At 48.8% G+C, this 26,920-nt stretch overlaps 1 protein-coding gene across 2 annotated transcripts in view; it reads right to left on the bottom strand.

Moving 5' to 3' along the window:
• The window catches only part of TRAPPC9 (trafficking protein particle complex subunit 9), a 434,372-nt gene that overhangs the window by 400,667 nt on the left and 6,785 nt on the right, over nt 1-26,920 (bottom strand). For both annotated transcript variants that reach the window (XM_083144897.1, XM_083144898.1), the window contains exons 4-9: nt 25,995-26,123; nt 23,286-23,312; nt 22,214-22,335; nt 19,874-19,999; nt 13,965-14,181; nt 12,293-12,436 (exon numbers count right to left, since the gene is read on the bottom strand). In XM_083144897.1, the coding sequence (XP_083001023.1) occupies nt 12,293-12,436; nt 13,965-14,181; nt 19,874-19,999; nt 22,214-22,335; nt 23,286-23,312; nt 25,995-26,123 (765 nt within the window). The remainder of the gene's footprint in view (nt 1-12,292; nt 12,437-13,964; nt 14,182-19,873; nt 20,000-22,213; nt 22,336-23,285; nt 23,313-25,994; nt 26,124-26,920) is intronic.

Here is a 26,920-nt window from a genome sequence, read left to right on the forward strand (position 1 = left end):
CAGGCGGTATTTCATGCCCTATCATCCACTAGGGCGGGGTGGGAGAATAAAATAGTGTGCCGAGCGCAGCGAGGCACCGTGCCCGAAGCATTGCGAGTGAAGCGAGCGATGTGAGGGGCTGCGGTTCAACTCCAACTGTGTCCATGTCGACTGTCGATATTCGGGTAAAAAAACAGTGAAAAACTCATGTCGACCTAATGACTGTCGACCTAAAACCATGTCGACCTTGGCCCATGTAGACCTTAAGTCATGTCAACCTTTAACCCTGTCGACCTTGGGGACAGTCGACCTTCCGGGGTCGACCTAATGACTGTAGACCTAAGTCTGTTCTGACAGATGTACCGCTTCCAACCTAAGTGGCTGATACGCGAACAGCAATTGTGCCGCGGAATGTGGCGCACTATAGGCCAGACCATGCACAGAGAGTGGCAGAGCAGTGAATAGGCGTTCCGGTGCGAACCACAATACTACGTCACAACGCTTACACTGCCAGAAACGCAACAGTAAGCAGGTTGGCAATGGGATTTATCATATAACAGTAACCCTAATCCTGACCCGCAGACTGTATGGTTATGGTATAGGGCAGTGATGGCTAATCTTGACATTCCAGCTGTTGTTGAACTACACATCCCAGTATGCCCTGCATCAGTTTTAGCATGGCCAAATAGTAAAATTGTAGCAGAGCATGCTGGGATGTGTAGTTCAACAACAGCTGGAGTGTCAAGGTTAGCTATCACTGGTATAGAGGAACAGCTATTGTCCTCAGTTATCAGTATGCGTATATGTGGATTGCGCCATGTTAAGCACTTGAAGAGGATTTGTGCTGCACACCGATAAAGTTGGTTTGCTGGTAGTTCCACAACGGTGCACAGCTCCCTTGCAGTGTGTTATCAGCAGAGAGTTTTTTTTTCTTGTAGAGAAGACAAGATAGGACATTAAACGACTCACTCAGTGTAAGGGGGGGGGGGGACACATACTGGCACTACACTGAGATAACGCTTGTAGTTACCGCGTTAAAATCAAACAAACGCTTCCTCTCTCTGGACACACAAACAGATTACAGATTCCGGATATCGGCTTCTCACAGAGATCTGAGATTAGGCGGGACGGCTGTAGTCATCACTAAACCGATCTGCGCACAGCGAGCGGCTCCGTGTGAGCGAGGAGGCACAAAGCAGAACGCAGCAGGCTGTGGTTAGACAGAAGATGGGTTTTATTCCAGCACAAACCATCAGCCTGCTGGGAAGGACGTGATAACAGCAATATCAGTCGCTGCACCGAGCACAACACAACAGGCAGGGAAACCCGGAGAGCTGCCAGCTGACGCACACAGAGAGGATGTGGGGCCCACAGACGCCCAACTACCGGGACATTCTCCACAATCCGGGTCCTGGGAGACTATCAGGGCCCAGCATATTTTAAGCTTGAAATTGGCATCTTATTTTAACTGGAGGTGTTAGGAATACAAAATATAAAAAAATAAAATATGGAAGCTGCAGAGAGTTATATAGAGGAAGGAGCAGGGTCCTCAGCAGCACAGAGTATATCAGGAGATGAGTGGTGTGTTACTGAGCACAGGGCTGCATGTGACATGATATGAGGAGAATGGAGGCAGCAGGAAGCCACAGACTGATGCTGCTTTCAGACCGCATAACTGGCTTTAACCCTGTATTTGAAAACGTTTTCAAAAACGGGTCTGCCAGGTAAAACCCCTTTCACACCGCATCTCTTAAACGGTATATTACTGTTTAAATGCCGTTTTTTTTACACTGGCAAACCCGTTTTTGGAAACTTTCCAAATACAGGGTCAAAGCCAGTGCAGTCTTCAGCGTAAACCCCCCCCCCCCCCCCCCCAGGGTTAACATCCCCCCCTAGGGTTAACATCCTGAGAGTTATATAGTGGGAGGAGCAGGGTCCCCAACAGCACAGAGTGTATCAGGAGATGAATGATGTGTCAGTGAGGACAGGGCTGCATGTGACTGGGGAAGTGACATGATGTGAGGAGGGGAATGAAGTCAGCAGGAAGCCACAGACTAAGAGTTATATAGTGGGAGTATCAGGGACCCCAGCAGCACAGAGTATATCAGGAGATGTGTGATGTGACATGTGTAACGTTACTTTAGTTTCAGTTATATCATTTCAGTTTCAGTTATATCATAACTTTCTTTCCCAGTCCTGTGAAATCACTGTAAAAAAGTGTGTGTGAGAAAAACACAGGAACCTTGGCGCTTCTTACTAAGTCTTGCTGCCCGCTTATATCCAAAAATAGAGACTATTCCTTGAAGTCCCAATTAAATAGTATTGATAAAAAAAAGGGGTTTTCTTTGGTAATTGCGTGGCGCTACTTCAGGTTAATCATAGATTTCTTAATACTTATCTTTTTTTGATGGTAATGTGTGGTGGTCTCCCTTCTCTCCTCTTTTGTTTTTCGGTCTCACAGATTCGAGATCCACATCCCTTTATCAAGGCATATAAAGAGATGTGGATCTCGAAACGCGTTGGCAGGAGGACTTGCTATTTCATTTGATGCCTTTTTCCTGCTGGAGGTTTACTTTTTTTGGCAGAAGAACCTTTTCCCTCCTGGGAGTAAGGTAGGACAGAGGTTTTTATTGTACAGAGTCTGTTTTACCGGTCTGCAGCCCTGTACCAATGCCCTGCCTTCTCTGGGAGGAACGGAGCTGCCCTTCCACCAGTTGATCAAATAATTTTTTTAGAATACGTTTTTATTATGTCTTTTGAAATTTTATGTCAAAAATAAAAACCTTGAAACTGACATACTGGAAAAGAAACCTTTATAAGAGGGATCACACGAATACCATCGTGAGTATTGGTACGCATTTATACACACCTGAAGAAGAAATATATTTTTTATGTGAAGGGATTGCAGACAGCACCTGTATACTGTAAAGATACAAGAGGTTTTAATCGTTCTTACGTAAGTAAGGTACGAATCCACGGAGACTCACGATCCGTTGAGCAAAAAGAAACCCAGATAGGCTTAAGGTGCCCATACACGTTACAATTATTGTATACAATATTGTATACAATATCGCATCTCATCCGATCTCGGTTTTGCGATGACATCAGATGAGATGAGATCTAGTACAAAAAGAATGTGCTGCACATACTTTTTGTACTAGATCTCATCTCATCTGATGTCATCGCAAAACCAAGATCGGATGAGATGCGATATTGTATACAATATTGTATACAATAATTGTAACGTATATGGGCACCTTAACCCTCACTGCATCTATATGTAAGTGAGGTAGGAATACCTATGAACTGGGACAAAAATCCTTTTAGACAGAAAACTTACTTTGAAAACTCTTTAAAGATAAGCATCTAATAACATCACGCTAAAAATACGTCCTCTTATCTTTTACCCCCCTTTATATCAATCTGTGAGACCGAAAAACAAAAGAGAGAAGGGAGACCACCACACATTACCATCAAAAAAGATAAGTATTAAGAAATCTATGATTAACCTGAAGTAGCGCCACGCAATTACCAAAGAAAACCCCTGTGAAATCACTGTTTTCAAAATATCAAAGCTATATTTGGTATTTGTGTATGGCGCCGTGCGTCTGATTCCCCCGCCGGGGCTTGCTTCGCTCGCCCACGCTGCCGGCTCGGTGGCTCGCTACGCTCGCCACGCTATCTAAAATCAACTCCATGCCAACATGGATAGTGGGGGTATGAACTATCCATGTTGGCATGGAGTTAAGTTATTTATTTTAGATCATAGGGAAATGATTGTGCAGGTACATAGAAAAAAATGGAAATAAGTATATTTATATATTCAGCTTTTGTGGGACTACACATGCCAGCATGCACTGCCACAGCTTTAACATTACCTAAGAGAAATACTGTGGTAGGGCATGCTGGGATTTGTAGTTTTATCAGAGAGCCACAAATCATAAGGAAACAATCATTTCTACCTGATTTAAGAATCCCAGCTACATGTGGGAGAGGCATGAATAAAGCTAGAATGCAATTGCCTTTGCTGGTTACAGTGCTTACAGATGCATCCTGCTGATGAAGTGCTGGTAGTAATAAATGGTTGAAACGCGTTGGGCCTGTAAAATACTAGTGTTCTGGGCCCTGTATGATCGGCTGACGTTCCTTCTGGCTCAGATAAGCAGATTTGGCATTGTTGAAGATACTGTGCACATTTCTTATGTACGTTTATATTGGGGGGGGGGCGGCTTGTTGCTTTTTTTTTTATAAATGTCACTTTTTTAATCATATTGCACTATATATTTTTATTTTGTATATTGAACTTCTTGTGAAAACTCCTGGGAAGTCCGGGGAAGCCGGGAATTGATTCCAGAACTAATTATAATCACAAACACTTTTATCCCAAAGGTATTTCCTGGGCTTTATATGTATAAGTGTGGACTCTATAGAACTCATATGATATTATGACGTTCTAAATATTTAATGCACTTGGATGCCGCAGTAATTGTGCAGGGACAGCGTGTAGATGTGACAATGTCGCTGAGTTCTTTCCTACATAGTGGGAAAAACCTTTGGAGACCAGGAAACCATCCGAGTCAATGTTAAGGGATCTACACACTGTGCGATTCCTTTTCTATTCAAGCGAATCCCACGGCGTGGGGTACACATTTGATTTGGACTATATAGCACAGATCTGTACTACATATGTAGCGGCTCTCAGCAAGGTCAGGGAATCGCCAGTGCAGGCTGGTGAAGAGGCGCTCCCATCTGATGGGGACACGCGGGCGTCTCACACACACACACACACACTCGTGTCCCCGTCAGCACAGAGAGGTTTCCCTGCTCATCTCCTCTCCAGGGAGCAAGGTGAAGCGGAACGGCGGCAGGCGGTGAGGATAGACACCGGGAAGATAGATGCCGGGCGACCAGCAGCAGCCAAATCCGACAGTCGGACTTGGCCGCACAATTGAATAGGTATTGTTGCATCCATTCCGACAAATGCATGTCAGAATAGAGCCAACTGTAAAGGTGGCCATACACACGCAGATTTATCTTCAGAACTGGCTGGTTGGAACAAAAACATGGTTATGGATGAGAGCAAATGACAGTTGACCATTTGCTTGGAAATGCTGGAAAACTGACAAACTGTCACTCATCCATAACCATGTTTTTGTTCCAACCAGCCAGATCTGAAGATAAATCTTACTAGCGTATGGGCACCTTAATTGAATGGACCCCATAGTCCTGCCTGCACCGTCTATTTTTTATCCAAATTCAATGCCGCGCATCGGGATCGAACTGAAATCATATGTCCATTTGTTTTCGATTCTGTTTATATAAGCAAAATTGAACCGTATGTACGCCATATTAGACTGCTTATTTGCATCAATATTGACATTATGGCTGAATAAACTCTTTGTACCATTAGCAATCCCAGTAGTATGTTTTTTCTAGTTTACCGCAGGAAGCTTACGGTATATGTGTCTACACACCGGCTGCCACCATGCCAGAGACAGAACCGTGGGTAGTCTATACAGAAATACAGCTCAGCGTGACCAGGCCGTGTTTGCCTCTATACAGCTTAGTCCCTAAAAAACAAACTTGGCCTACTGTGTAGTAGAGGTGTATGGATAATATGCAAAGAAGTTATTACCTGGTGGTCCGTGGCTATGGAGAGCCTAAACTAATATATAGGACTGTGTCTTGGTGTAAAAGTTGCTTTATGTTTTGCAGTATTTACTAAACTGTAAGTGTATAGATGCAGTGTATAAGTTGTCATTTCCGAGCAAGTGTGACTTTGAACTGTCATCTGCCAGCAAGTGTGTCTATGTACAGATGCAGTGTGTATGTGGTCATCTGCGAACAAGTGTGTATGTACAGATGCAGTTTGTATGCAGTCATCTGTGAGCAAGTGTGTCTATGTACAGATGCAGCGTATAAGTGGTCATCTGCCAGCAAGTGTGTCTATGTGTAGATGCAGTGTGTATGCGGTCAACTGCAAGCAAGTGTATCTATGTACAGATGCAGTGTATAAGTGGTCATCTGCAAGCAAGTGTGTCTATGTACAGATGCAGCATATAAGCGGTCATCTGCGAGCAAGTGTGTCTATGTACAGATGCAGTGTGTATGCGGTCATCTGCGAACAAGTGTGTATGTACAGATGCAGTTTGTATGCAGTCATCTGTGAGCAAGTGTGTCTATGTACAGATGCAGCGTATAAGTGGTCATCTGCCAGCAAGTGTGTCTATGTGTAGATGCAGTGTGTATGCGGTCAACTGCAAGCAAGTGTATCTATGTACAGATGCAGTGTATAAGTGGTCATCTGCAAGCAAGTGTGTCTATGCACAGATGCAGCATATAAGCGGTCATCTGCGAGCAAGTGTGTCTATGTACAGATGCAGTGTGTATGCGGTCATCTGCGAGCAAGTGTGTCTATGTGTAGATGCAGTGTATAAGTGGTCATCTACAAGCAAGTGTGTCTATGTGTAGATGCAGTGTGTATGCGGTCACCTGCGAGCAAGTGTGTCTATGTGTAGATGCAGTGTGTATGCTGTCATCTGCAAGCAAGTGTGTCTATGTACAGATGCAGTGTGTGTATGCGGTCATCTGCAAGCAAGTGTGTATATGTACAGATGCAGTGTATAAGCGGCCATCTGCAAGCAAGTGTGTCTATGTACAGATGCAGCGTATAAACGGTCATCTGCGAGCAAGTGTGTCTATGTACAGATGCAGTGTGTATGCGGTCATCTGCGAGCAACTGTGTCTATGTACAGATGCAGTGTGTATGTGGTCATCTGAGAGCAAGTGTGTCTATGTACAGATGCAGTGTGTATGCGGTCATCTGCGAGCAAGTGTGTCTATGTGTAGATGCAGTGTATAAGTGGTCATCTACAAGCAAGTGTGTCTATGTGTAGATGCAGTGTGTATGCGGTCACCTGCGAGCAAGTGTGTCTATGTGTAGATGCAGTGTGTATGCTGTCATCTGCAAGCAAGTGTGTCTATGTACAGATGCAGTGTGTGTATGCGGTCATCTGCAAGCAAGTGTGTATATGTACAGATGCAGTGTATAAGCGGTCATCTGCAAGCAAGTGTGTCTATGTACAGATGCAGCGTATAAACGGTCATCTGCGAGCAAGTGTGTCTATGTACAGATGCAGTGTGTATGCGGTCATCTGCGAGCAACTGTGTCTATGTACAGATGCAGTGTGTATGTGGTCATCTGAGAGCAAGTGTGTCTATGTACAGATGCAGTGTGTGTATGCGGTCATCTGCAAGTGTGTCTATGTACAGATGCAGTGTGTATGCGGTCATCTGCGAGCAAGTGTGTCTATGTGTAGATGCAGTGTATAAGTGGTCATCTACAAGCAAGTGTGTCTATGTGTAGATGCAGTGTGTATGCGGTCACCTGCGAGCAAGTGTGTCTATGTGTAGATGCAGTGTGTATGCTGTCATCTGCAAGCAAGTGTGTCTATGTACAGATGCAGTGTGTATGTGGTCATCTGAGAGCAAGTGTGTCTATGTACAGATGCAGTGTGTATGCGGTCATCTGCGAGCAACTGTGTCTATGTACAGATGCAGTGTGTATGTGGTCATCTGAGAGCAAGTGTGTCTATGTACAGATGCAGTGTGTATGCGGTCATCTGCGAGCAAGTGTGTCTATGTGTAGATGCAGTGTATAAGTGGTCATCTACAAGCAAGTGTGTCTATGTGTAGATGCAGTGTGTATGCGGTCACCTGCGAGCAAGTGTGTCTATGTGTAGATGCAGTGTGTATGCTGTCATCTGCAAGCAAGTGTGTCTATGTACAGATGCAGTGTGTGTATGCGGTCATCTGCAAGCAAGTGTGTATATGTACAGATGCAGTGTATAAGCGGTCATCTGCAAGCAAGTGTGTCTATGTACAGATGCAGCGTATAAACGGTCATCTGCGAGCAAGTGTGTCTATGTACAGATGCAGTGTGTATGCGGTCATCTGCGAGCAACTGTGTCTATGTACAGATGCAGTGTGTATGTGGTCATCTGAGAGCAAGTGTGTCTATGTACAGATGCAGTGTGTGTATGCGGTCATCTGCAAGTGTGTCTATGTACAGATGCAGTGTGTATGCGGTCATCTGCGAGCAAGTGTGTCTATGTACAGATACAGTGTGTATGCGATAATCTGCGAGCAAAAAACCCATGTCGACCTTTTGCCTGTGGACATCCCCATGTTGACCTAATGACCTTGTCGACCTAGTGGTGTCGACTAATGTTTATCAACCTAATGCTTGTCGACCTAGTGACCGTATGCCGACAAAAAAGTCAACAAATCAGTTATCAAAAGTGCTTAAGAACGACCGGTAAAAAGGGATAAAACATTTTTGTACATTTTCAGGGATAGGGGTCAGCGTTAGTTAGAGGGTTCGACAGTGTCAAAAAGTAAACTTATAACTTTTGAAACTTTTTTGTTTTGATATTTTAGCCCAAATCCAAACCTCCGCCGATTGATGACCTACCTACAGCACCTAGATACTGATGATCTATTAATACCCACCACGTCGTATTATAATGCCAAGTAATGATTGGCTAAGGAATTAGGGGATATCTGTTCCTAAAGTCAATCTTTGGTGCTATGTGGAGGAACGTTCCGAATGGAGATAAGTGACTGCGGTAACCAGGTAACACACAAACAAACAAACTCTGCACAGACAGGACTGCTCACCACTACGCCACCTTGTATAAATAGCTCTTCTCAGCGTACATTACAGGCATCAGGGGCAAAAGACACCTGTGACACTATGCCGGGGATGTTCCACAAATGTGACTGTGTGGGGAAACTGAATCTGGTTTCAATTCCCATGTCTTGGTTTCATACTTCATAGACCATTATAACTTTGGCACTCACCAACATCCAGGGCTGTAACCAGGTGGTGCCACCGCCCAGGGCGCAAGGGCGAGGGAGCCAAGGCCTCCCGTAACCTTGAGATCCAAAGGATGAATCTAGAATCATTTTATATAGTTATTTAAAATGACAACCTCTGCTTACATACAGGTGGTCACCCAGTGTAGCATCTAGGCCTAACAAGTGGAACGCCTCACAATCTGAACATTAAAAAAAAAAAAAAATCTGCTGATCCCTAAGACAATTACAGGGCTAAATGTTTAACAAAGCCCTGAGAGATAGGAAGAGCGTGCAGGCTACGGTCCGCTGAGCACTTTCCCCGTGTTCCCGCCGCCAGACGTGTAACAGGCCCGTCTAATCATCCCAGGGATAAAATATCCCTTCTTTAAAAGTTAAATTTGGCTACATTTTTATTCCTTTCAGAAGCAGCGGAACATAATACAGCTCAAGTAGCGTGGGCGACAGAACCGCCATCCTTCAGACGGAGAAAGGCGCCGTCATTCAATCAGCTTAAGAGCCAAAGTAAATTAGCTTTTTCTTTAATAGACTCGGTCATTCCAAACATTATCTGCAGCTGGGATAATGAAAATATAACATCGATCTGGTCCAGACCACGGAGCGCACTTAAACCGGGCTGCACTAAGCCCATCAGCGCACAGTTTGCAGTGAGAACACACACGCTTTATGGCCAAAGTTTGGAAACTAAGTGTCAGCTGCTCGCTGTCCGGCTGCCGCCGCTAATCTCCGCTCGTGTACCGCGCCACCTGGAGAATTAAATCCTGTTGTCATCACCAGTGAGAAGGTAATGTGGCTAGAAGGTAGAATGATATATGGCACATAAGCTAATATCGGACTATAAAGCAGCAATATATATATCCCGCCACTGACCACTAGAGGCCACTCCACTGACCAAATGACTCCTTTGTGTGCTAAAAGATGTCATAAAAGAAAGTGAAAGCAATTTTTGCAGGGACACCGGTTTGTTTCAAAGTTTATCCCCTTCCAACACTTGACACATCTCACCTCCTCCCCCACCCCATCTCCAAAAACCATCTCTTGACCTCCTTTGTCTGTCACTGTGATTAGGTCCATTTGGATTCTACCTTGGTCACAGCTACATGACTCTATTGCCAGTGTACTATGGGGCAGATGTATTAAGACTTAAAAAGAGATAAATGGGAGGGTGATAAAGAGTGTTAAATGTCCAGTCAGCTCCCAACTGCCATTTTTCCAAACACGGCCTATAACATGGCAGTTAGGAGCTGATTTCCTGGATGTTTATCCCTCTTTATCACCATTGCGTTTTTTATCTCTTTTTAAGGATTAAGACATCCACCCCCAATGAGTGTTACTCTTGTTCTCGCTTAATTGTGCTGTGGCCAATCAGCTGTAATGTGTTTGAGAAATGACAGCTCAGAGCTGATTGGCTGGAGCACCATTTTGAGGGAGAACTAGAATATCATTCGTTGTTACATCTGTCCCGACCTTACTAAGCCCTCGGGACGTCTCCCTGTACATCGCCTCCGACAGTCTCCAGATCCAGTTCTACACCTCAACCTCTCCCTGACAGATTCTGCCAGGTCCACATGGATGTGGCGACAGGCGATGGTACAAGTCATAAAATGTACCCCAGCATTGCCTACAGCCTAATATACCGCAACTTGCTGCCTCCATTGTGTCCTGCAGAGGAGTCACTACTATACGAGCCTATGTGCCAAGCCCTCTGTTATGTATAAGGAAGGAAGTATCCCGACAGTCGGACCCCTATACCACACCCGGTACAAAGCAGCCCGACCTCAGAGATTTACAGGAACAATCCTGCAGGAATGGAGACATGAAGGTTTAGGCTGGGGGGAGGTTGGGTTAGGCTCCAGGGTACGGGGGCTAAGTTTAGGCGCTAGCGAGTAAGGTTAGGATCAGGATGTGGGAGGGGGGGCTAGGTTTATGTGTTATGGGGGTTAGGTTCAGGCGCTAGCGAGTAGCGGGATATCATATGTACCCCAACCACAGGTTCCGCACAGCAACCGGCAACCCCTTATAAGAGTGTGCGATTGATTGTGCGGCGTCGGCAGCCGGACACCCTGCGCAGTGAATAAGCCCCCAAGGCTCTGGGACGTAGAGCTCCCAACCTTCAGCCTTCTGCCTGCGATATCAGGGATGAGACGACGAGACAGGCGGCTGTCACTCCACTGTGCCAATTCCCGTGTAACCCAGCATGAGGAATTGGCTGTCTTATGTTGAGCTTGGCACCGATGTGCCTCAGCCCTCAGAATAAGATCGAGGCGCGTTGCTAATGAATCGAGGCCTTTTGCGAGCCTGAGCGGTTTCATTTCACGCACCATCCGCCCGCGGCGTCTTAATCTGTCCATGAAACAAAACCAACTCGAGAGATAGATTATTTGGACGAGAGGAACGCCAAGAAAATCCTCCTGGCCGGGACGCATGTGCCAATGGCTGGCGGCACACCGCTATCTGAGAGGCCGGCGACTCTCTCTGCTCATGTTACATCTGCCCCCCTGCAGTGCAGCATGGTTTTGCCCAGTCTGAGAAAAATAATTGCCTTGCGGTCAGGTTTGAATTAGGCCCAATAGCTCTACATCTCGCCGATAGGCGCAACATGTGGGTACAGAGGCAGTAGCGCCGTATGACAGGAATAACAGAGCACTACAGAGGATCTGGCAACTCTCCTCCGCATCCAGAACCCCATCTCTCTGCACTGACTTCAGCAAAGAGAAGACGAAGTCCGGTCATCAGTCTTTGCCGAACACAAACTATTTATAGCCTGCAAAAGAAAAACAGACGCATTGTCCCTGTTCCACCTCCAGTGCAATTAGGAGAGGGCAGATAAACTCTGTGCGAAGGGGTGCCAATGGCTCAGGTTCCTTCAGCACGCTTAATCCATGGAGCCTACACCGTGCCAACAGGAGGGACGGTATTTGCTACCGGCAACCAAACCACAGAGGTGTGACCCGATCACACCGCCAGTTCAACCAAATGAAAAAAAGAAACATCACTCAGTATGGGTAATAGATTGCCGAGCAATGCACAGGATACAGAGCAGAGAGATGGCAGATGCTATCATTGGCCTGCTGGTCAGACTGTTTAGCATACTAACCGCCTGGAGGGTAGACGTATGAAGCAGTGATAAAGAAGGAGAAGTGATAAAGTGCCTGGTACTTTATCACCGGCCAATCAACTAGTTACTGTTAAGTAACAGGCTGGGTTTAAAAGGGGGTGACGGGACAACTCGACACAGGTGGGGTGGGGGGGGGGGGGCGCGCAACACAGGTAGGGGGAGAGACCATGCGACACAGGTGTGGGGCGGAGAATGCGCGACACAGGCGGGGGGAGCCAGTGAGTGAAGAGCATGACAAGGTTATTTGTTTTTTGTTAAACATCCATAAAGAGAACAATGCAGGTAGATTAATATAAAGAGCTTGGTGCAAGGACATACCTTGGTCAGACAGAAAATCCAGCATGGTCTGCAGGAGGAAGGACAAGTGGCGGACACACAGCGCAGGGTTCCCCATCCTCCGTGATGCGTACACCAGCTCATGTAGTAGGCGCATCTGTACTGCCGCCCATCCTCTGTGCGCACCTGCAGGGGAACAGCAGGAAGGACAACGGTCTGTAAAAGCTACAACTACTGTCCGTACATCGTACCAGGACCGTCCCTTATTACTGAATACACCCATAGGGACTGACGCAAAGTGCAGACAAGTCAGTTGTGCGGACTTATCATCAGTGTTTTTGCACTGCATAACTACCGGCGACGCAGAACTTACCGCCAATAGCAACCTGGTTTTGATTTAAGTTAATGCAGCTTTAAATCTAGCCGTTATATTCCCAGATATTATATCTGGCCCACAAACTGATTTATGGGGGTTAAGGGTCAGTAAATGCCTCTATATACATACTGGGAAACCTTCAGGCCCTTTTTACTAGTCACAATATAAAGGTTACAATCAGCGGTAATAATTATTATTCCACAAATTTCCGTTCCCTAGTTTTAAAAATCCAGCCAGCTTCTATCCCCCCAACAATCCAAGACCAGCGCTGCCCCCCCCCCCCCCCCCCCCTCACCCTCCTTCCCCCTCACACAAGAAAAGACTTCTCCTTTTCTTTCCCTTTTGTTTTGCTGCTTAAACAGATTAGGTAGCGTGCGCTAGTGCAGCCGCTGAAAGCTTTGCTGGCGGCGGCCACAAACTAAATTAAAATATTAAACACAGATTTCTAAATGCTTTTATACTTTAGCAACTTGTGAGCGGTGAAAAAAAATGGACTTAAAAAAAAAAACCACCGCGGTGAACAGAAATAAAAGAGGAACAGAGGACGAGGCTTTCATGTAGCCGACAAAAGAGAAACAATATACCGCAACTAAGTGAGACCGCAGAGCGCGGAGAGTTACCGTGGGAAACACAGACTTCTCTGCCGGGGGCAACGGACGGACTATGGGATGGAATCTGGGGCACGGTCACCGCGGAACATTCTCTAACAGGGCATTTCGGTGCAAATGTAACCGTAACATCGACAGGATCGCTTATGTTCATTGTCTAACTAACACTAGATAGATAACAGCTGTTTGCTGATTGGCTGCTGCAGTTTCAAGTATATTTTGTATCCAATTATAATGTAGGATCTATTTTATTATTAATTTGTAAAAAAAAAAAAAAAAATAATGAGTGTAAGTTTCCCGAAATCAGAGCATTAGATGAAAGCAAAAGGTATTGTAGTGGTTACGCACTATGGGGGGATTTAATTAGTTGCAGGACTTACCGCGGGGCTGTGGCGCTACCGCCCAGGCACTTAGCCTCTGATCCAATGGCGGCTCCAGGGGTGGGGCTGCGGCACAGTTCAAATTCAAATAGAGGAGCCATACCAACTGCCAGTGGGTCAGTTTGGAATGGCAGTTGGAGCCAGTTCCTGTATCTCCCCTATTTGAATTTTAATCCGTGAAGCCCCCCCTCTGGAGCTGGCACCGTTGACCAGGTGGTAGTCGCCGGCACACGGCATAAAAAAGAACGGATTAATTCCAGGCATTTAACTTGGGAATTTATATACGGCGGTAAGTCTTGTGGCTATTTGTCCCTACGTCTCCCTGGGCAATGGGTTGAGGTCATAGTCACCTCTGCTGAAGTCTTTGGGGTCCAGGGATAAGCTGTAGCCGGGCAAAGTCTCCAACAGGAGTTTGTAGCATGCCTTCCACCCCGGCTCCGGGATAGTGGGGGCCACACACTGCATGGCTGCCACCCGCTTGAAGAAAGCGGACTTGCGATGGAAACCGATCAGTTCGTAGAGCTCGGAGAGGACGCTGTATCGCTGAATCTTCTCCTCCTCAGAGAGCTAGAAGGTAGGAAAATATATTAAGAAGACAGTATAGAGATGACCGATAATCAGAATGTCCTGTCTCAAAGTATTACTGGGGTATGATACCTTTACTAACAAAGAGAACCCTATTAAACCTGGGGTGCCAGATGTGACGCTGGTCTGTTGCTGGGGCCCAAGGTTCGGATATTCTGTCGCTGGGGTCTAAGCAAAATATTTAGTCACCATTCCAAGTAGCAGATTACAAACCACTGTACCTAGGGTGGCCAATCCCGGGATCGGCAGGATCCCGAGATTTGGCCCCAATATTGCCATTTTTAATATTGGAATTGGAGTATCCAATCCCGGGATTTCGGGATTACACTACGCATGTGCAGTCTGCTGCTCGGGCTCTTCCCATCCCGGCAGGTGGCTCTGCGCAGCACAAGCCGCACTGCCGTATCCCCGCTCCAGACCGCACCTCTGAGTCCTGGCCGCACCGCCCTCTCTGATGCAGCCGCCCACTCGGGCGCTCCTGGAGGCACCGCTTCCGGCCGACCCGGTCTGTGTGGGGGGCATGTCAATCCCGGGATCCCTGGAATCCCCGGATTGAAAAAAAGGCCCTGGTCGGCAACCCTAATTGTGCTCATTCTATAATCATTTTTATTTTTTCTAGGACCGCAGTCTTTATTGCCAGAGGCACAAGTACGACCTGGCAACGGGATCAGTATGATTTCTCGGCGGACGTTTTACCGATGGTCATTATACTGACACCCACTGACCGATAGTCAAAATACCGAAACAGATCACATTTTAGGTTCCTATAGAAGTCATAGACCCAGCTCCGCATGAAGGTCCCATTGAACATTTCTTAACTAAATGCACCAGTAGTCGGTAGCAAATTAAAAAATGTGCAAATAACTGTACCGAGGTTTTACAAAAATAGACTTCTAACCACCAACAGCCTCACTGTTCTCCATGTCCTTGTATAAACACAAAAGGCTGCACCAGCACACAGCTCAGCATGCTATCAGGCTGAAAGAGAGGATTAATAAATGCCAAAACAAAAAGAACAACGCTGTGTTGCATAAAGTGTACAATCTCTTATATATTTAGCCAGATCTGTCACTCAACCCCTGTGGAGAACGTTCCTGTGTAAAACAGTTTCACTTTCATGTGTCTGACGTTCCACCCCCTTGACATCACCTCCCCCCGCCCAGCCAGGGCTACAGTACACGCCCACCATCCACCATTACTCCACAGCCACCATCCACCATTACTCCTGCACATCCCTACCCTCTGCCAGGACCCCCGCGACCCCCCTCCCGCGATTCGCGGGACCCCCCGCGACCCCCCCCTCCCGCGATTTGCGGGACCCCCCGCGACACCCCCTCCCGCGATTCGCGGGACCCCCCGCGACCCCCCCTCCCGCGAATCGCGGGACCCCCGCCCACCCGCGATTCGCTGGACCCCCGCGACCCCCCTCCCGCCATATGCGGAACCCCCGTGACCCCCCCTCCCACCATTCGCGGGACCCCGCACCCCCCCTCCCGCGATTCGCGGGACCCCCACATTCCACCCTCCCGCGAGTCTCGGGACCCCCGCGACCCCCCCTCCCGTGATTCGCGGGACCCCCGTGAACCCCCCCTCCCGCGATTCGCGGGACCCCCACGACCCCCCTCCCGCGATTCGCGGGACCTCCGCGACCACCCCGGTATCCGGACTATTGTTAGACAGCACTTACATCGACAGCCATTACATCAACACCATTAGTTCGACAGCTCAATAGGTCGACATGGTTTTAGGTCGACATACCATTAGGTCGACATGTCATTATGTCGACAGCTCATTAGGTCGACAGCTCATTAGGTCGACATGTTTTTAGTTAGGTCGACAGCTCATTAGGTCGACACTGCCATTCGGTCGACAGTGTCTATGTCGACAGTCAAAAGGTCGACATGGGTTTTTTCACTGTTTATTGAGCCGACATGTGCCGACAGGCGGTATTTCATGCCCTACTATCCACTAGGGCGTGGTGGGAGAATAAAATAGTGTGCCGAGCGCAGGGAGGCACCGTGCCCGAAGCATAGCGAGCAGCTGCGGTACACTTCAACCTGTGTCCATGTCGACTGTGTCGACATTTCGGCCAAAAAACAGTGAAAAATCCCATGTCGACCTTTTGACTGTCGACATAGACTCTGTCGACCTAATGGCAGTGTCGACCTAAAAACATGTCGACCCAATGAGCTGTCGACCTAATGAGCTGTCGACATAATGACATGTCGACCTAATGGTATGTCGACCTAAAACCATGTCGACCTATTGAGCTGTCGAACTAATGGTGTCGATGTAATGGCTGTCGATGTAAGTGCTGTCTAATATCCATCCCAGACCCGACCACCCCCTCCCGCGATTCGCTGGACCTCCGCGACCACCCCCTCCCGCGAAACACGGGACCCCCGCGACCCTCCCGAAAATCGCGGGACCCCAGCGACCCGTCCCTCCCGCGAGCCCCCTCCCGCGATTCGCAGGACCCCTGCATCCTCCCCTCCCGCGATTCGCGGGACCCCTGCGACCCCCCCTCCCGGCATTAAAAGGGCCCCCCACGACCCCCCCTCCCGCAATTCACAGCACCCCCCCCCCACTGTGATTTGCGACCCCCCTCCCGCAATTCGCGCCGCCCCCTCCCGCGATTCACGGAACCCCCCGTAGCGCCCCCCTCCCGCGATTTGCGGGCCCCCTCGGCACTTCTCGCGATTTGCGACCGCCCCCTAATTCACACATTCGGGGACCCCACCTCCCGCGATTCATGCCCCCCTCACGCAATTCACGGCACCCCCCACACCCCCCTTCCTGCGATTCGCAACCCCCCACGACCCCCCCTTCCGCGATTCACGAAACCCCCTGTAGCGCCCCCCTCCCGCGATTTGCGGGCCCCCTCGGCACCTCTCGCGATTTGCGACCGCCCCGTAATTTACACATTCGGGGACCCCCCCTCCCGCGATTCATGCCCCCCTCACGCAATTCACGGCACCCCCCATACCCCCCTTCCTGCGATTCGGAACCCCCCCACGACCCCCCCTCCCGCGATTCATGCCCCCTCCCGCGATTCACGGACCCCCGCACCACCCCCCTGCGCCCACCCTCCCTTGATTCACGCCCCCCTCATGCAATTCACGGCAACCCCCTACACCCCCCCTCCTGCGATTCGCAGCCCCCCCACGACCCCCCCCTCCTGCGATTCATGACCCCTCCCGTGATTCACGGACCCCCGCACCACCCCCCCTTGACTCACGGCACACCACGCGCCCCTCCCGCAATTCACGGACCTCCGCAACCCCCCCTCCCGCAATTCACTAACCCCGACAACCCCCCTCCCGCAATTTGCGGACCCCCCTTCCCACGATTCAAGCCCCCCCGCGCCCCCGCCCACGATTTGCGGACCCCCCCCCGCTAACCGCGGATCCCCACACACCACCCCCCCTCCCGCAATTTGCAGACCCCCTTCCGGCAATTCCACCCCCCAGCGGACCACCGTGGCCCCCGCTCCCGCATTTCACGTACCCCAGTGACAATGGGGGATCCTGTACCACCACAAGCAGGTACCGCCCCTAGGTGGGAAATCCGGCCCTGGCTGCCGCACTGCAGGTTTCCCCACTGCCCTCTGCACCAGCGCCACAACTTTTATCAATGTCTTGCCCACATACCACTATTATACAGCCTCCTGCTCTCATGCACGCTCACTCCCTCCCAGTGGGAGGAGACGCTCACCCACTGCCGGGAGCTGCATACTGTCCCCCACCCTCCTCCAGTTCTAGGGATGCCCATCGACCATCAATGATTTTCAAATAATCGATGGTTTATGGCCGATGTTGAATACTTTTGCCATCAATGTGGGAGGACACTGCCCTGCCTCCTGTTCTCCTGCCCCGTAACTTCCGCCAGTGGAGACCCGCTCACCCTTTGTTGCCCACATTCCCCTATCATGCTTTACCGCCCAGCCTCCTGCTCTCATGCACCCTAACTCCCACCCAGTCGGAGGAGACACTGACTCCTGTATTTCTGTGCTGCCACGCTGGACCCTCACCCACTGGCAGAAGCTGCACAGTGTCCACCACCCTCTTTAGTCCCCCGTATGCCCACACACCCCTATCACTACCCAGCTTCCTGCTCTCCTGAACCGTAACTTCCACCACTGGGTAATCGCTGACGCTGTGTTGCCCACATACCCCTATCATGCCTCATATCCCAGCCTCCTGCTCTCATGCACCCTAACTCCCACCCAGTAGGAGGAGACACTGACTCAGGGCCACCGTCCGGTACTCCTGTGCTGCCACGCTGGACCCTCACCCACTGCCAGAAGCTGCAATACAGGGCATCTTTCATACAATTCTAACCATATTTCTCACAATACAAATGTTCACAAATTAAGGGGCGTAGCCCCTTACGCCGGTGTGAAGAGCGCCCGTAGGGCGCGATGAATCACCTAGTGATTACAATACCGTACCAGTGGAACTCGCTTTATTACTGCTGAGAAATACTGAACGAGCTTTGTGAGATCTACAAAGTGCTGGCGCCATCTAGTGACCAAATGGCAGCACTGCAGGTGCAGCGACAGATTACAGAATTCAGTGACTGGCTGGCAATTCATTTGTAAACCAAGAATATGAATCAGGTCACATTTGTGAGCACACAGAAGAATACAAATTGTAGATGCACGCTCTAGAATACTATGCACTGCTAATCAGAATAATTATAAATAATGCTTTAAGCTAACATAGAGCAAAACGGAGGATCTCAGCCTAAAATGGGCAAAACATATTGGGCCCCCAACCAAAACAACCACATGACCTCAACTGGTGTATTCCTAACACTAACATTAAAGTCCAGGGCACAGGATAAACCTCCATCCAGACACTCCTACAAGAAGAGGAGTCAACGGGCCCCCAAGAGGTAAGCTGACCCCAACAGGAGAAATCTTTCACATACTGAGATAATGTCTGGCTGTAATAGGTTTCTTATCTATCTGAACTGTGAAGCCCTTAGCAAAAAGGACCATGAGCCCTAAGAGAAGCTCAAACCAAGAACGACCACGGCATCAACGACAATGATGTTAAACTTTGGTGAACAAAAATAGATAATAGATCTTATGGGTGTGGTATGGGACTCCGTCAGTGGGGACTGCCGGTGCTCTGACAGCGGGCGAACACAAAGAAGCCCCTTGCGGGCCCGGTGGCTTGCTACGCTCTTCACAGGTTCTTTTCTCCCTCTATGGGGGTCGTGGACCCCATAAGGGAGAATAGCCCCTGTGTCGTATCCCCTCTGTCGGAGCGTCATCCAGCACCCGATCTTATTTAGAAGACAAAATAACAGGCCATCTGCCATGCTGTAAATGAACGTAAACCAAGACGGCCTTACACAGTACGGTGCAACTAAGGCTACCCGAAAAACGACCAACATTGTCCTCTAATAACGGCGTCTTCACAACCATCGTCCTGAAGCAGGAGGACTCCACCTTGTAGGTGAATACAAACGCCTTCATTTAAGGAGGATGCCGACCACATCTGAACCTTTATCGCTCCTGACCCCGCTCTACAGCACTGAAAACCGCTCTGAGCTCCAGCATGTTAATCTGTGGGGGCACATGCGAGCCGATGTGTAAGCGTACACATATGCTCAAAGCACAGCGAAGGGATCCGGACCATGTAAGAGAGGATAGACGCAGGCTGACCTGGCGCAGGTTTATGTAGACCACGCTCTGCAGGAACTCCGAGGCCTCCATACTCTTCTTCTGTATGGCCAGAACCCGCACGGCTTTCACGCAGGCCTCCAGCTCGATCACACCGGCCGCCTTGGACTGGAGAGAGAAAGAGGTTATTATTAGGGGAAAGGGGAGCGAATGACTACAACAGGAACAATAAAGATCTATTCAATATTAACCGAGCGGATCAGAAGCTTTCATTCATTATTCCCAATGTGAATGGCGTTCCAGTAACTCGTTTCCACGTCTCTGCCGTCTTGTGACATTAACAAATCTAAGCAAATATTATTTTATGTCAATCCTACGAAATCATGGAAGAAATTGTAAAAAAGTGGCATTGAGGGGTTATTGCGCTGTGCCGTATGGTGGAGCCGGGTTCTATGCTGCATTATAATAGGGGATGTACTCTAGCACAGCTAGGGATTCACTGCTAGGGTGGTTGATCCCGGGATCAGGATCGGCGGGATCCTGATCCCGGGCTTATGCCGGGCAGCATTTCAGCACCCGCTGCTCCCGTCTCCGGCTGTGTGGCTCTGCGCAGATTGATATGATCAAAGGTCACGCTGCGCAGCCTGCCCGCCGCATCACTGCTGTGCCGCACAGCCTACTTGCTCCCAGCAGCACTGCCCGTCCCCCCATGTGAGTAAATGTGTGGAGCAGCCGATTAGGGAAAGCGAGGACAGCTTTTATAATAAGGAGGCCAATCCCCGCATCCGGGAATCCCGGGACTGAGCATTTTTCAATCCCGAATACAAGATTGAAAAAAATCCCCCGGGACTGGCATCCCTGCTTACAGCTGTCACAACATAAACCAAATATTTCTATGGGGGGGATGATACGAATTAGCACAACTGCCCATCCCGGAACAGCACAAAGGGGCCAGTAACATGGCCTGGATTCACCGCACTCCACAGAGGTGCGTTTACCACCTTAGGCGGTTCAAGGTACCTTAAATAGCTGGCATGTGTGCCACCATTGCCGCGATGCTCACATGGCTCTTATACTATAAACGGTACTTGTTTCCTAGCACGGCCACCACGATTTCTATCGTGGTGGTCATGTCGGAAAAAATCGCGTCGGTCACGTCGGGTGCATACCAAAACGCACACGACGCGATGTACCCGATTTCTCCATAGGCTTCAATGTTAAAATAATTTAACATTGAAGCCTATGGAGAAATCGGGTCCATCGCGTCCATGGTGTGCCGACGCGATGGACCCGATTTCTCCATAGGCTTCAATGTTAAATTATTTTAACATTGAAACTGAGTACATTTAACATAGAAAAAAAAGGTAAATGGCCCAATATGGGCCATTTCTCATTGGCTATGGCCCGGCATGTGTGTAAAAAATAATGGCCCCCCATTGTGGCCGCCACCCCCACGATTGACGCGAATCCGAAGCGTGTGACCTGCTCCCGGCAGGTCACACAGCAAGAAAAGTAAAATGGTAAGAATGTGTTTCATATGTCCTAATAACAGCATAAAGCGGTCACTGTACCCTACACCCCTGCTAGTGGGCACACTAAACCCAAATATCGCTATGCACCCCATGGGAGAGGTCATCTTCACTGTTACTGGAACACAAGGCCCCCAAACAGCTGAGAGAGGAAATTGCTATACTGTACATGGGGGGAGGTACGCCCAACTGGCAGCACTGCAAACCTCAATGGCATAAAATATGGCATGAGACGGGCAGCTGAATCTTACGATTGTAAACCCATGTTGAGCTTCTACATAAGAAAGGGGCAAAGATATGCTGATGTGAACATTCGTACGCCCCAAGTTCACCGTTACCAGTCATTTCACAAAGACGCGATTACATTACAGTAATTTTGGGAAATACAGAGTAAATACATCACAGGTGGAGCTCCCCTCACAGATTCAAAATAAATAGGGATCCGTCTTATTGTGAGCACTAATAGTGTGTACACACAGTGAGACTGCTCCTTCAATTTCGAATTTATAGTTCAAATCAATTTGACATCGAATGTGCAAAATTTAATGCAGATTTGATATTGCACATAGTGTAAATTGAATAGAAAAGTAGACTTGCCAGGCAAGACTACATAGAATAAATCTAGGGGGAAATGTAATCAAAAAGTGAGAGATTTGGTAAGAAATCTCCAGGGTTGTTTTTTTTTTTTTTAAAGTGGCAATCATTTACACTGCAAAACCAGTTTGATTTTGCAGTACAAATGATTGCCGCTTTAAAGATTAGACCATCACGGGAGGTTTGTCACGGTACTCAGAAACCCCCCCAATATGCGCCACTAAGTGGAGAAATATTGTGCGTTGATATTGTACCATACCTTCCCGTAATAAGAGATGGCCTCTTTGTACTTCTCTATGACATCGTCTGGGGTCAGGCAGTTCTTGGCGCGTCCAATCTCTGTGCTGGCATCTAAATTTATCCCATTGGTGGACAGAGCGCCTATTCAGAGAAAAAAAAATATTTATTTAATTTAAATAAAGAAAACTAATACCACAGACATTATGATTGCATAATGATGTCTGTGATATTGCTGGAAATACACAATAATGGGGCCCCCCTACCGGGAATGGTGGGGGCTCCCCTATTATTTAATACCAGTTTCTTACATAGCGCATACATATTCCGCAGCGCTGTACAGAGAATATTTGAGCATTCACATCAGTCTCTGCAATGTATATTCCCTACCACATGTACACAAACACACAGACATTCTAGGGTTAATTTTGATGGGAGCCAATTAACCTATCTGTATATTTTTTGGATTGTGGGAGGAAACCGGAGTACCCGGAGGAAAACCACGCAAGTATGGGGAGAATATACAAACTCCGCACAGTTAGGGCCATGGTGGGAATGGAACCCATGACCTCAGTGCTGTGAGGCAGTAATGCTAATGATTACACCGTCCGTGCTGCCTGTACCGGTAATGTACTTAATTAGCAGGTATCCCCTACTAGGAACACACCTAAAAGAGGGTGCTCCATTACGTGGAACACGCAGAAGTGCGGGCACCCCTACTAGGAACGCACATGGGCACTAAAAACTGGTATGAATGTAAAGCTGAGTACACACTGGGCGATACGCCGGGTGGATCGGACTGGCAGGTCGCTCAGGGCGTATGCAGCCACTTGCGATGGAGTTGGGATTCATGTGCTGCCCATTAAACCTAGCAAACATCATGCCTATTAATGAAGGACGGTACAGTGTTGGTTCCGTCCTCCAGTTACACAGCTCCAGTGTGATCCGGGATTCGTTCTGATGTTCCAACATCGCTCCAGTGTGTACCCAGCGTAAAGCAAATGCAACAATCCTTAACAAAACTATAAGGAACCCAGATTAGGAAACCACATGTCCCCCCCCCCTCTCCTACCCATACTGCACCGGGAACTGACCTGGGTCAATAAGGACTTCCTGCGCTCCTGATCCCATGAGGAACAAAAGAGAGAGAGAACAGAACATTAGAATGGTGGCACACAACCATAACTATATTCAGGATTAGACCATTATTATGGTGTAGAGTGAACATTATATCAACTATACAACTATCCTCATGTGCTTTTCTGAAGGCCCCCATATACTAGTCCGACATGTCCTAAGGAAAAGTCAGACTACTTTGCCCTTGAGCTCCCAGGGAGGCTCACTCATGATTTGGCACTTGATATGACATTTTTACATGCGATAAATCACATGCGATTTATTGCATGTAAACTCTCAGGGAGCTGCAGTAGCGGCGGGGTCCAGGCAGCTGGTAGTGGCAGGTGCCAGGCGGCGGGACGGGAAGCGGCTGCTGAATTGTAAAAAATATTTTCAAAAGACTGACCGGCCTGTTATTGGCTGAGTGAAGTCTCTCAGCCAATCAGCAGCCTCCCATCTTATTGCCTGAGAGAATTCTCTCAGCCAATCCGTGGCCTGCCAGTCTTTTGAAAATATTTTTTAAATTCAGCAGCTACTTCTCGCCCTGCGCTAGCAGCTGCCCGGACCTCCCCTCTACAAGCTCCTTGCTGGCACACACCTATGGATCGGACCCAACATATCCTGGGTGCTAAAAAGCACCCGCAATGTGCTGCTGATGGGTCTAATCCGATAGATTGAACCTCCAGCAGATTCAATCTATAGGGTCCGACCTAGGGTGGCCAATCCCGGGATCGGGATCGGCAGGATCCCGGGATTTGGCCCCTTAAATTGCCGGGATTTGAAGTTTCCAATCCTGGGATTTTGGGATTAAACTAGTCTAATGCTGGGCAGCGTCTGAGCACTCGCTCAGACGCTGCCCAGCTACTCCTGTCCTGGCTGTGCAGCTCAGTTGCGCAGCGTTATGTGGTCAGAGGTCACACTGCGCAGCCAACTGAATACGCCCCTGCACCGCCGCTCTGTACTACCGGTCCCGGAGCTCTTCACTGAGAACTCGCCTCCTGCCACTGTGACCAGGCGTGACTGTGTGCGGCCAGGGGAGGTCAGGCGGTGAGCGAGTTGTGACACCGGAGGTGGAGAGCTGCGGCCTGCACAGCGTGACCTATGGGTCAAGCTGTGCAGGCCTCAGCACTAAACCCGCTCGCCGCCCGACTTTTCCCGGCTGCACAATCCAGTGACACACTAACCTTCCTCCGGCGTCACACCAGCAGCCTCCCTCCATTCCACTGCCGCCTGCGCCGCTCAAAGTAAAGCAATTTGGTTGAGAGTGGGGTGGTTCTCTTATTAGGGATGCCAATCCCGGGATCCCGGGATTGAACATTATTTAATCCCGATTCCCGGGATTGAAAAAATGCCTCAGGATTGGCATCCCTAGGGACTAGTAGTCCGACCCGATGCACACGGAACCAAGCATCGGGTCAGGGGGGATGTCACACTCATTTAATTTGGGCCGATTTCTCGGCCCAATCCGTCGGGATCAGGTGAAATCGCCCAAAATTGTACTAGTGTATATACAGTTTCTCTGCCCCTGTTGTAATTGCGTCAGAGTCCGCTGCTGCAACTGTCTTTTATTTCCCATGTACTTGTCCTCATTTGCATTTGTACTGTAAATCGAAATTTTCTCAGGGATTTTTTTATGTTCATCTATGTATTGCCAGGCGCTGCGGAACCCTTGTGGCGCCATATAAATGAACAGTAATAACAATTATAACGATCATTAGCACCGATCTGCAGATATAGGGAGAACCCAGGGGTAAATGAACGAAAAGTGATCACTCCAGGCATCCAATCTAATGAAGCGGAAATTGCATGAGCTTATGTCCGCTATGACACGCAATGCATGTGACTGCCATAGGTTAGACACACTTTCCTTTTAGGTGAACGATGGAAAATATTGGAAAGACATAAACATGAGCTACAGCCGGCGGGAGGAAATCACTGCACCGCAACCTGGGAACCACATAACATATATAGGACCTATTAGTGCCTGCAGCCAGGACAGAGAGCGCTGCAGAAAGAATGAAAAATTAGTAATAGAAGACGGCGCTCGGGGACAACAAAAAGCTGGAGAACCGTATATCGTTTACAGGGCAATAAACAGGACTGTTTCCCAGAAAGGACATTATAAGCCCTGGGGAGGGATAATTGTACCGGAACATTGCTTGTGTGTAGGTTGCGGGATCCAGGGGCCTATTTATTATTATTCCCTTTCTTTGGAAGGAAATATTTTTTCATTGTACGTTATCAAAAATATATCGCAGAGGAATCTGGGCAATACCCAAATAGTACTGTGCCTGGGCAGTCAGACTTAAGGGGCCTACACACGTAGTGATTTGCTGAGCATTCTGAGTGATGCTAGATTGCTCAGCAAGATCGCTCAGCACATAGGGTTGTGCCAGCGATGTGTACTGAGCGATCTGTCAGAGGCAGGGTTCTCCGGTGAGGACAGTGACCCTGACCGGCAATTATAGATTTATCCAGCATGCTGGATATTAATCGCCGGGCGATAGCACCGGGTGGGGCAGCACATGACTATCGCTATGCCCCTACACAAGCATTATTAAAGCGATCTAGGCTCAGTGCGAAGGTTCCCTAGTGGAGCACATGGGTTTTAATTTATTTAAAAAAAAAAAGTCATTATTAGTCATTTTAAAATTATATATAATGTGCTGCTTTGGAATCAGTCATACCTGGCCGGTGCCTCTTACTGGCCTCCGCGGACAGCAACAAGTTCTGTGTCCGGCACTGCCCCATCTTTCCTCCTGTTCCTCCCGGGTAGTGATGTACAACGGAGGCAGAACATAGGCCCTCTAAGGCAGCTGCAACAACATTAGCAGGAAATGGGTCCATTACAACAGCTCAGAACCACATAATACCAGCCTGTTACACACACGATGCACTGTCTGCTGAGCTGTCCGCACTGGGAGATGCTTCATGCAACACTCAGGGCCAGATGTATCAAGCCTCAAAAAGTGGAGAGGGTACTTGTTTTATAGCACGTCGCCCATCGTATGCAATTTGCATACCACTAATTATGTGATGGGACCCGATATTCGGGTCTTAAGAGCCGCACTGTACAATTTTAATATTGCGTCGCATCACATGCCATTACAATGGCATGCGATGCGATGAGACCCGATTTTTATTTGTACAGGCACCCTGATGAGTGATTACTATGTTAAATGCACCCCCATTGTTAACGCCACCCCCACTATCAACGCCAACCCGAAGCGTAGCGAGCCCGCGAGGGGTGGCGGTACGCGTCCTCCGACCTTTTCATACCCCCACCATCCACGTCGGGGTGGAGTTGAGTCTATCTAGTGTGGCGAGCGCAGCGAGCCACCGAGCCCGAAGTGTGGCGAGCACAGCGAGCCCCGCGAGGGGACGTGGAATACGTGAAGTAATCTGCGTCCCCTTGCCACGCTTTGGGCTCGGTGGCTCGCTGCGCTCACCACACTATATAAAATCAACTCCACGCTGACATGGATAGTGGGGGTATGAAAAGGTCGAAGGACGCGTACCGCCGCCCCTCGGGGGCTCGTTGCGCTTCGGGTTGGTGTTGATAGTGGGGGTGGCCTTAACAATGGGGGTGCATTTAACATAATAATCACCCATC

Source organism: Crinia signifera, chromosome 5 (genome assembly GCF_055691185.1).
Source record: "Crinia signifera chromosome 5, ASM5569118v1, whole genome shotgun sequence".
NCBI lineage: Eukaryota > Metazoa > Chordata > Amphibia > Anura > Myobatrachidae > Crinia > Crinia signifera.